The sequence below is a fragment of the Eleutherodactylus coqui genome, chromosome 2 (genome assembly GCF_035609145.1).
Source record: "Eleutherodactylus coqui strain aEleCoq1 chromosome 2, aEleCoq1.hap1, whole genome shotgun sequence".
In the NCBI taxonomy this organism is placed as follows: Eukaryota; Metazoa; Chordata; class Amphibia; order Anura; family Eleutherodactylidae; genus Eleutherodactylus; species Eleutherodactylus coqui.
This window is the reverse complement of record NC_089838.1, coordinates 156673013-156684758: the sequence shown is the minus strand read 5'-3', so window position 1 is coordinate 156684758 and position 11746 is coordinate 156673013. Positions and strand designations below refer to the sequence as shown.

The following is an 11746-nucleotide window of genomic DNA, read 5'->3' as shown; positions in this document are numbered from 1 at the left end:
ACTGGAGCTTGTCCACAGCATGTCACTTATAGCCCTCCCAAGGTCCAGCACAGATCTCCTTGGGCTAGGAAGCGAATAGGCAGAGAGCTAGGGGAGTGCAACAGACAGGAACCATCATGCATGGTGAAACAGTTTTCCCACCAGACCCATACAAAAGTAAACCTTTTCTGCGTCTTGTCCTTTGAGGAACAGAACAGGGGATGTTAAGGGGGGGGGGGTCATTTTAACCTCTTGCATTTTCTGGTCCTGAAAGGTTAACAGAGATGAGCGAGTATCCTCCAGCTCGTCTCTAAAGACTCGGGGGAGGAACGGAGGGGAGATCTTTCTCTCCCTCTTTTCCCCCTGCAACTCACCTGTCACCGACCCCCGAATCTTTAGAGAGGAGCGGGCAGATACTCGACTAAGGTACTACTCGCTCAAGTAGTTAGCCTTAGCGAGTATACTCGCTCATCTCTAGTTAACAGGCATTCTCTGTATGGTGCTGTCATGGAGTCGTGTAAGTTGGCCTTACCCCAAAAGTTCTTTGAGCAAACTACAAATTCACAATATGTATAGAAGAAAAAAAAAAACTGCAGGACTATGAAAGATTTATATCATCAGATGCACGATCCTGGGAGCTGTTAGTGAAGGAAGCCCCAATGTTTCGTGGATTTCATGACTGTATTGACCTTACTTGTCAGGCCCATTTAAAGGGTTGTTCCCATCTTAGAGACTGATGGCATATTGCTAGGAAAAGTCATCTGTTTATGACCACTGAGATTCTTGCCTCTGGGACCACCATCCATGCTGAGACTGAAGGAGCTGCAGTGCTAAATCCGCATCACTATTTTCCCCTGCCCATCCACCTTACTGAAATCATCCCCATTCACATGAATGGAGCTGTGCTGCAATACCTCTACAGAAGCCAATGGCCAAGTGCTTGTCTAACAGAGGAATCAATGCAACTGTAGTCTTTCACCTTAGTAATCACACCACAATAGGGGAATTAATTTGGAATGACTACCTCTTATCTGGTGGGGATGGGGGAGGACTACTTGCACTGGTAAAATGAAGCACCAGATGAAGGGGCGGGGGCGGGGCTCTAGCGGTCTGCGATATCCGTTTTGTTTTTTTTAATCCCCCCATGTTTCCCTATAGAGCCTCCTTTTTATCTCAACGCAACAAACTTGTAATTTTAACAACGTCCTATTGCCTTGTGATAAATTGCATTCTATCGTGGACGGCAGCAATACGATGAAAGATTCTTTAAAAAAAAAAAAAATTGCCGATGCCAAAAATCACAGTTACAAAGACGCGATTTTGCTGTCATTTTCTCACAGCAAAGTCACTGACACCAGTGTGGACCTAGCATTAGTGTCTCCTTTTGTTGCAGAGGAGGAAGATAAAACCGGAAGTAACACCACTCTGAAGAGGACTAACCATGCAGGGACAGACTTCAACACTGATGCATGCACTACGGTAGCGTGTGTGGGGTAGTCTGAAATTTGCAGTGGCCATAACATCCAACATAGAAGGGGAACAGAAAAGCGAAGAAGCTGCATGTTTGAAGAGACAAGGAAGTATGATGATACCTCATAATGTACATTTGCTGAATTTTTGTTTTTGGGGGGGAGGGGGGGAGAGAAGAGTCACTTTAACCACCAATATATGTAATCTGATGATGGAACGGTAGAACAACATCTCCTGGTCAGATGAATCCAGATTTCTATTGCACCACGCTAATCGGAAGGTTAGAATTTGGCACCGACAGCAGAAATAGATAATCCCATCGCGGCAGCTGTTCAAAACATGTCAGTATTGCCATCTCATTTGTGGCAAATGCAAGAAGCTAACCTGTCCCCATGGTCTAATTGCCTTCAGAATCATTCAACATCTAGTGGAATCTATGCCACCACGAATTGCTGCAGTGTTGAAGGCCAAAGGAGGTCCAATATGCTCAAATTAAGTGGCCATACAGTATAAAAGTCCATGGTCTTGCACTGGGCCTCGTTTATCAAAATTGTCCTAGTTGACCATGACACCAGAGTACAGCTTTCGTTTTTCCACAGTTTATGAAATACACTAAAAGCTAAGCTCGGGTTGCTACATTTTTGCTCCTCCCAAAAGACATCGGGACAGTTAGCCTTGTGAGCTCTGTACAGACACTGAGCCACCAAGAAATCTGTGGTTTCAGCTCTAAATCTTGTAGAATTGTGTCTGCAGCTCAGGATTACAATACAGGCTGTAAACACGGAACAGTACAGGATAAATGATACAATGGGAGAAGTTTGCTAGGCCCAGGACTTCCTGTGCTGGGCTTAGTATGGTTTTAAATGGTGCACGAAATACATGGAGATGCACGCCTGTTCATGTATTCAGCACATCCTTGGCTCCTCCACGCATCTTCTCACAGATGTACGCCAGGCCTGACCTGACCTACCCTGCTGGTTTAATCTACAAAGTATACATAATTCTGGCCACACCCCCTTATAAACCCCACCCACTTTTCAAAGTGGGAAAAAAAGGGCAGGCCAGCACAGAAAGGAGAAAAGTTGCAATTTTTTGTGTAAAAGGGTTACTTTTTTGCACCCTATTCTAGCAAAGAGCCTTTTATAAATGTCCCCAATGAATTCTAAATGTAATCTGTAGAATGATGTTAGAAGGTGAACACACTTTCAAGTATCACCCCTTTGTTCTAGCATCACAGACCCCTCCAATGACATAAGAAAGCATTTTATGGAGAACCTTCCCTTTAATGGAATCTGTCAGCGCCTCTATGCTGCACCCTGAGAACAGTATAAGGGGACAGTCATGCTGATTTCAGCAGGGTGTGTTATGTCTGCCTGTGGTGTACCTTTGGTGAACACTAGATTTAGTTATAGCATTTGCATCACACTGTAAGCAAGAAGTCCTTAGTGTTCATGAGCTGCAGGCAACCCCTGAGGCTGTTTGACAGCTTTACCCCTATGCACAGTAAGTGAGAAAGCTGTCAATCGGCAGCAGAAGATCTGTAGCTTACGCATGCCAAACACTTAACTCAGTGCTAGCATCCCATGCACAATAAAGTGCACATTTTACAAAAACTATACCAAAAGGCAGACATAACAGACAATGGTAAATCGTTAAGGGCAGCACAAGTGTGATGACAGGTTACCTTTAACACCACTGGGAAGTTAATGCATTCAAGCGATTCCGAGGGAAATTCATGGGCTCATTTAAATATATATTTTTCTTTTTTGCTACCTTGTTTCCTTTTCAGAAAGTAGTTTTGCATTTCATAGGAGACCCATTACAGCAATCCTGAACATCAGTCAATTCCTCAAGTTCACTTTTTGCTATCCCCTAGATTAGCTGTTAAATACAAGGCTACACCAAACCTACATCAAAGTGTCCACTACAAAACATAAAAACGTATAAACATTTTAATTTACATAGTAAGGTACAAGAACACTCAAAAAGATGCAGAATTAGTTTCATCCAAATGCATTAATAAAAAAAACCCATATACAGCTCTAGAGGTATGCTCCCAGCTCTTCAATTTACAACAGAGTTCAGAGGCTCCGCTCTAATATTCCCCAGGTCCAGCGCGGAGTCTGTCTCTTCATCAATCTCTCCGATAACAGCCCTACGGAGACATTCAGAATTTATATGACCTTGTATTATGTATTGATTGTGTAGATATCATTGTCACCACTAGAATACACATCTACTTCATAGACCCAGGAGGATTCTGCATGGACGGTTGTATGAAACGTGTTTTACTTCTTCAATGAAAGGAGAGTATACAAAAATGCATCAATGTTCGATCTGTGCATATTTTAGGGCATACTGAATATAGTCTATTGAGGCTTATTGCATACTTCTGTAATAAAATTCCACTGCTTCACTGTTAACTCACATCCAGTATATAGGTCCTCCTAGTGAGGTGACGTCACAGGACTGAGGTGGGTCATTTTGGCAGGTCTCAGTGACAGGTCCATCACAGCATTCTGAGATTACCAGTACCGGCAGCCATCTTGCAGTAAAACAAGTTGTTAAACGGACCTGTAAAAGTACTGGCATATCAGTAGCAAAGTGCTGCAGTGAAAAGGGGGAGTTTTGATACCGTAAGTATATTGCAAGTTGTTATCCTATCCCATTGTCTGAGACAACGTTCCAAGACAACACCTCTATTAATGACCTATCCTCAGGAGTCATACATAATGGCCCTTTTACACGCATCGATTTTCACTCAAAATTCGTTCAAACACCCGAAAACGAGTGATAATCGTTACATGTGCACTATTCCTTCTATATCGTTAGCCAAGGTTTTCACGCTGGCATAAAATCTATCCTTTGACCGCTGGAAATTCTTTGTTTGAATGCGGTTCATCTGTCTTTCCAGAGGCTAAGCGATGGCTTTGTTTTGCATATTCAATGAGTACAGTGTTTACACAGCCACAAGGAGAACAATGGAATGTGTTGCCAGATGTTTGCACAGCTGAGCGAAGTGTTTTTGCAATAACAACCACCTAAAGACAGGTCCAGCTGAGCAAACAACTGCTGGAGGAAAAAACAGATTACAGCACCTAATTTATTTGTTATTCAAAAAGGTTGGCAGCTCGCTTGAATTTCGTTCAGTCCTTTGCCAGTTTGAGCGATTATCTTTGTGTGTAAAAGAGCCTCAACTCCTGAGGATAGTATGTAGGTGAGAGTGTTGTGAGAGATAATTTTTAAGCCTCTTTAATTTGTTTGGTAGTAAATTCAAAAAGGGAGTGTATCAGCTGACCTGAGGTAAGAAGCGCAATTTCTTGTTAGTTTTGTGCCAAATTTTAAAAGAGGTTGCGGATAGGGGATTGGAGATTCCTTTTAGTGAGGGTTTATTGTATAGTGTCACCCAAAGTAGAGAATAAAGATCGGTCTCTAATGAATGACGTTCTATTTGAGCCCATAATTTATTGTTGGCTGGGTGTATAAGGTCGAAAACACGGGATAGGTGTATTTTTAAACCTGAGATTAAGCAGCAAAGTGAACGAGATTCGCAATAAGCTTGTTCACACACTGCCGACAAGCTGCGCGGAAACTGACATGCAGCGCAGAATTCAAGTCTGCGACATGTCAATAGTATCATCGTTTCAACTGCGGACTCTTCTTCAGGGAAAGAAGAATTTCCGTGTGGTCATGCTGCGGACATTCAGCGAGACTTCCGTCCCGTGGGAACCCAGCCTTAGACTTCTGACCTATCCATGGGATAGCTGATGAAAGTCCCAACAAGTTGTTGTTTTAAGTAATCAGTCCTGTGTACACCCCTTGGAAAAAATTCAAGATGCAAACCTTTTTGTCCTTCTATGTCTCACAGAATCATCTTTTGGGGTTACAGATTCTTAGTCCTTTTCTAGGTTCCAACTCATTCAATAGATCTGTAACGTAGTCTAACATTAAGGTACAACGATACTTACACATTGTCTCCTCTTACAATGTAGAGTCCCAGGACTACTTGTTCTACTCCTTGCGATGAGCTGAACACTCGCTCATGACTTTCATCTAAGATTAGGTTAATGGTCTGATCAAAACCCTTAAGTGTTCCCTAGGGGAGAGAGAAAACATTACGCCATGCGAGAACCAAGAAAAGAGAGGAAATACAATAGTCTACAGCCAGAGTGTGGTGCACGGAGCAACATTCAGAAGTTGGGTCTTGTCACAATATTCAATTCAAATACCTTCAGATAGCCGAGCCATTGAAGGTTAACCCTTTCCAATCCACTGTCTGACGTCTGAAGACATTATGATTTAAGGCTGTACAGCTCCGATGTTGGAAGACGTCCGTCGGGGTTCTCTTACTGTATATCGCCAGCCTCTCTGCTGTCGGAGCCTATCCAACGCGTCACCTCATGCAGTACTGGCTTTAGCCAGCAGATAGCGTCGTTGTATAATGGCAGAAAAAGAGTAAGCCCCCTAGGAAAACCAGGATACAAATTGGATTGGAAAGGGCTAACTTTAAGGGGTGTTCAGGTAGAAACTTTTTCCCCTCCTCACTTGAGACCCTTTTACACGGGCTAACAGTCTTTTAAGTGACTGCATGTGTGCTGACGTCACCACTAAAGTAGTTAGCGCTTGTACAGAGCATTTAAACTGAAAGGCTTGCTGCCGGCTTGCAGGAGCGTTAACACAGGATGAGAAGCCAGCGAGCCAAGAAGGTGTTTTAAGCTGACTGAAAAATCAGCTTAACAAACTGCAAACAAGTGAGCGATTTGTTTAAAATTCCCACTCAACGATTATTACGTAAACACGTTTGTTTGAACGAGTTTTAAGGGATAATCATTACGTTTAAATGGGCCTTAATCCACTAGAAAGTAATAAATGCAGAGAACACCACATATCCAGGATAAGTCTGTTTACAAGAAATCCCAGGTCAAGTCTGATACCATCATTAGTATTATAAAAAGTAGTGCTAGAAAAAAGAAAAAGGACCACATATACCATATACAGGCATTGTGGGTGCGGGGAGTAGATGGTCCCAGCTGATCACCTCTTGTGAATGCTGGATCCTGTGTTATCTACATACAGGCGATACCTGTCAGTGTAATCCTGCCTGTGATGTTTGTGTGTCCACGGCTGCCAAGCTTTCTACAGATCAGGAAGTGACAGACGAGTATAACACTTTGTGGTCAGTGGGAAAAATGCGGGATTTTAAAATATAGATTGTGACCAAAAATTCAAAAAATATATATGTCTTAACACATTTAATGTATTTTCTGATTAAACATTCCCTTTAAGGCTACTTTAATTTGCAGTGGACTTTTCACTATATTAAAAAATAAATAAATTTAAAAAAAAATAAAAATCCACTGGGAATTTTGGTATGGATCCGCATCAAAATACACACCAAAATCTACATGTAAATTTTTTGTTGCGGAGTTTACCCCTGCCCTCCCTTCTCCGATTAGAACAGGTGAAATCCACAGCATAAATTGACACACTGTGGATTTAAAATCTGCACCACAGTTCAATTTCCACAGTGGGTGCATGAGAAGTCTTGAAAATCTGCAGCATTTGCACTACGTATGAAGATACTCTACGCCAGGGGTCCCCAACTCCAGTCCTCAGGGACCCCCAACAGGTCATGTTTTCAGGATATCCTATGGTAAGTACACCTGTGGCATGGTGGGAGGCACTGACAATAATTACATCACCTGTGCAACACTGAGGAAATCCTGAAAACATGACCTGTTGGGGGTCCCTGAGGACTGCAGTTGGGGAACACTGCTCTATGCCACACAATGTAGTATGGTAAGTGATCTATGCCCGGTCACACTACACTTGTGGCATCTCATGGCTGCACTCACAGGCCCAGATTGTTGGCTTCTGCATCCTAGTTATTCATTTCCATGAAACACATTGTATATAGGAAGCATGCTGCAGCATACACAGGCATTGTTAGCTTTAGAACACAGGAAAAAAAAAACTGTACTTGGGGGTTACCTGTCACCACTTTCTGAATTCATTTCACAAATGTTTCACCAATGCATAAACACTAGAGATGAGCGAACGTACTCGGTAAGGCCAATTTCGCAATCGAGCACCGCGATTTTCGAATACTTCACTACTCGGGTGAAAAGATTCGTGGGGCGCTGTTCCGCGCTGCTACCACCCCCCCACCACACCCCCCAGCGACCCCCGAATCTTTTCACCCGAGTAGTGAAGTACTCGAAAATCACGGTGCTCGATTGCGAAATTGGCCTTACCGAGTACGTTCGCTCATCTCTAATAAACACCCCACTATTTCTTAGGCCTCATGTCCACCGGCGGATTTGATTTGCAGAAGATCTGAAGTTCAAGTCGCCCATGGGGAACCATGGGTGTCCGCTCTTCAATTTACTGATGTGGATTTGTTTTCCAGATTCCATATGAGGAAGACAAATCGCAGCATGCTCTATTTTAGTGCAGATTCCATGTGGATGGCTTCTATTGAAGTCAATGTCTGATCCTCGGCGCGTCCGCAGTTGACACTGCAGACAGGCCGCGGACTCTGCAGGAAAGCAGGAGTTTTAGGAAGGAGAAAAAACAAACAAACTATACTATTAGTGATGAGTGACTATACTCGATCGAGCATTGCCCTTAGCGAGTACCTGCCCGCTCGAGACAAAAGGTTCGGGTGCCGGCGACAGGCAGGGAGCTGCGGGGAGGAACGGAGGTGAGATCCCTCTCTCCCCCCCCCCCCCCCGCTCCCTCCTGCCGCTATTCACCGCTTCCCCGCGCCGGCACCCGAACCTTTTGTCTCAAGCGGGCAGTATGCTCGCTCATCTCTATATACTATACATGTGCGCCGGCCGGCACTTCCGCAGTACAGGAAAAAAGAAGACAGGCACAGGTACGCAGGGTCGCTGGCTGTGGGAAGGGTGGATTTCTGCTGCGGGCTCCTGCACGCGGTATCCGACCCGCCCACAGACACGAGGCCTTAAACGCTTTATTTCTCCAAAACATAAATATTTAAACACGGCAATAGCCAGCAAGATGGCGTTGAATAGTATATATTTAAAGTGCTGACGGATAACCCACAAGTACCGAAAAAACATCTACCGCAAAAAGGTACAACCAAAAAGAAGCAATATATCAACAAGCTCTAAGAATGTTTCTTACCACAATCATCCTCCCGTCGGCCGTGATAACTGCAACCGTTCCTGCAGGATCTGTTAAGGTACAGTACAGCAGACAAATGGAACCAGCTTTAAAACCACAAATGTGATATAACAGGAATCCATAGAAAGTTCCAAACAGCAGCACAACGTCAGATGATCTTCTCAAAGAGTAAAAGAGCATTCTTTATTGTGATTTCACAGAATAAAAGCATGCAACATTTCGACTGACGAAGACCACTGTGTCGGCCGAAACGTTGCATGCTTTTATTCTGTGGAATCACAATAAAGAATGCCCTTTTACTCTTTAAGAAGATCGTCTGACGTTGTGCTGCTTCTTGGGACTTTCTATGGTTGACACTAGTGGATCGGTTGAAGCCTGGATCCTGAACTTAGCGTGTGCTACAACAGTATCGCTCCCCCACCTGTGTGGAATCTTTTGGCTATGCTGCCGATACCTGCATTATTAGAACAGGAATCCGGTCGTGTCAGCCCGTGGAACATGTAGATCCTACTTCAGACGTGCAGCGAGATTCAGACATTAAAATGCCACAAATGTAAAAACTGCAGGCCAAATTCGGAGCAGAAGAATTCTGCAGCATGTGGATGAACTGTTCAAATCACAAGTCCAGCGCTGTAAACCTGCAGCGGTCATACCAGCGTACATCCACAGGATTTCCGCTACATCCGCGCCGCTGCTTTGGGTTAGAACCTCTGGTTGTGATCACATGGGTGATCGTGATTTTGCATGTTACACGGGCTGTGCTATAGCGGAAGTATAGCGCGACGGGCGGTTTCTATTGACTACAATGGAAGCCGCCCGCGTGTATTCCCGCGGCAAATAGGACATGTCGCGGCTAATATCCTGCTGTGGAATTCCACAGCATGTACATTGAGCTATTAGGTTCAATAGAACCCAATATCGGCAGTGAAACGCCGCAGATTTCCACCGCCGCCGGTATGCATTAGGCTTTATAGTAAGCAAGTGCAGGTGGGAAGATAGAGTAAATGTAACAAGAGTAGATAACCATCAGGGATATCTCACTCACCAGAGCAGCCAGAAGGAACGGATGGCATTCATCAGCAGCACTGAGATACCCACAAGAAGCTCCAACACAACGGGCACCAACAACATTTTCTGTTCCCCAGTGTTATTGTTTAAAAAAAATAAACAAACACATGGCTGATCATTCGAATTTGACGGATATTCATTCAGCGATAATTCGTCAATCATCATTCATTTCTTGTAAGCATGACAATCATCAGCTCATTCACTAGAAGTCATATAAATATGAATCAGACGTTCTAATTCACTAACTACAGCGAATGAGAGCGACTGAGTGATGGCGTGCGAACGGCGTATCTGCCTGTACAAACAGGCTGCAGCAGTGGACTCTGGGCATCATTCGCTCATGTCAATCGTCCTATGTAGAAGCAAGCAGAAGCCAGAAGATTGGGGGAGCTGAGCCCCCCCCCCCCCAGGGGGCTGAAATCCATGCCCCCGCCACACCACACCTGGGACCAGGATGAGAGGAGGGAGCAGGACGCCCCCTACTGCCCACACCTGGGACCAGGATGAGAGGAGGGAGCAGGACGCCCCCTACTGCCCACACCTGGGATCAGGATAAGAGGAGGGAGCAGGACGCCCCCTACTGCCCACACCTGGGACCAGGACGCCCCCCACTGCCCACACCTGGGACCAGGATAAGAGGAGGGAGCAGGATGCCCCCTACTGCCCACACCTGGGACCAGGACGCCCCCCCACTGCCCACACCTGGGACCAGGATAAGAGGAGGGAGCAGGATGCCCCCTACTGCCCACACCTGGGACCAGGCTAAGAGGAGGGAGCAGGACGCCCCCTACTGCCCACACCTGGGACCAGGACGCCCCCTACTGCCCACACCTGGGACCAGGATGAAAGGAGGGAGCAGGGCGCCCCCTACTGCCCACACCTGGGACCAGGATGCCCACCTACTGCCCACACCTGGGAGGTAGAGGTGCACCAGCTGTAAGCATCAGGCCCCGTGCTCGGCTATGCCCCAGCTATGAGCACACCGCAGCCCCTCTGTAATAACCGGCAGGATACGGTTGATATAATTCTCCAGCGCTGACGTCATGGCACCGGCCGGGAAGAAGCTGCTGCCGCCGCACGTTATCCTCTAGCAGTACAAGCGGTCCGCCGGCTGAGGGGGCGCCTTACATTACGTCATCACCCCGCGACCACAACAAGCCCCGCCCCCCTCGGCGGAGACGGCCTGCTTAGAACTAGCGGAGCGACCATGTGCCTGGGGATAGTCAGTGGGAAGTCAGTGAGCAGCTCCCAGTGGGGCCTGGGGAGAAGGGACGGGAGTCAGCGCTCAGCACGGGAATTGTAGCAGAGGGGCTGCACGGTGTACTGCAGCGCCCCAGGTGGCAGAAACTATCATTACACGTGTAGAAACGTTTTCTAACCGTCACCTGTGTAATTATTGGCGGGCAGGATGGGTATTTCCTCACCACAAGGGCTCATTCACACCACTGTGACGTCAGCCTGTGCCCCGCAGTGCATGGAGTCAGTGACCGTACATTGAAGCAAAGACAACGTCCCACCGTGTGTGCGTGAGAGGCGCGGTGATGCGCAGAGCGCTGGCTGCCGGCTCCCACCGACTGGTATAATGCTGCAGGACTTCCACAGCGCATTACGAATCCGGTCGTGTTAACAAGATGTAAGGCTTCGTGGCCGTATTGCTGAAGTGAGGCGCATCCTACTGTTGTTTGTAAATACCTGCAGAGCCCGCATGTGGCTGCGCAGCACACGGACGCGCACAGGGGGACTCCTATACATTCCCCACGTGGCTTCATATTGGTGGTGTACGCTGCCTACACAAATGTGCGGGGCTCATTCCACCATCTGTTCCTCATCTACACGCTCGTGCGTGGGTCAGTGGAAGTCCATTGACTCCATGCACCGCGTAAGACGCAGCCGCGCAGGCATAATACACGGTGAAACGCGCCCGTGGACACGAGCCCTGAGGGCTTCACAAGTCGATGTAAGCGGCATATTTATGCACGGTTTTTCACGCACATAATACCCGTTAATAGAAGCCATAGATTTCAATAGGTTCCTTCACATTTGCGCATTTTCGAAGGGTCTTTTCGTCGGGTAACAATAA

The 11746-nt window shown here is 46.3% G+C and overlaps 1 protein-coding gene across 1 annotated transcript; it reads right to left on the bottom strand.

The window, feature by feature from the left end:
* Positions 1-3387: 3387 nt before the first annotated feature.
* On the bottom strand, positions 3388-10846 carry LSM8 (LSM8 homolog, U6 small nuclear RNA associated). Its single transcript, XM_066591819.1, has 4 exons — positions 10681-10846; positions 8599-8639; positions 5418-5545; positions 3388-3604 (listed from the first exon to the last, which is right to left on the bottom strand). Exons 1-4 carry the CDS (start codon positions 10709-10711, stop codon positions 3514-3516), a joined length of 291 nt encoding a protein of 96 aa, XP_066447916.1. The 5' UTR covers positions 10712-10846; the 3' UTR covers positions 3388-3513.
* Positions 10847-11746: the final 900 nt, after the last annotated feature.

Coding starts and splice junctions, on each gene's coding strand:
- LSM8 (XM_066591819.1), bottom strand. CDS start 10,711: ATGACGTCAGCGCTGGAGAATTATATCAACC. Junction 8,640..10,680: donor GCTGGAGAATTATATCAACC/GTATCCTGCCGG, acceptor CAGATCCTGCAG/GAACGGTTGCAGTTATCACG. Junction 3,605..5,417: donor ATTGTAAGAGGAGACAATGT/GTAAGTATCGTT, acceptor ATGTCTCCGTAG/GGCTGTTATCGGAGAGATTG.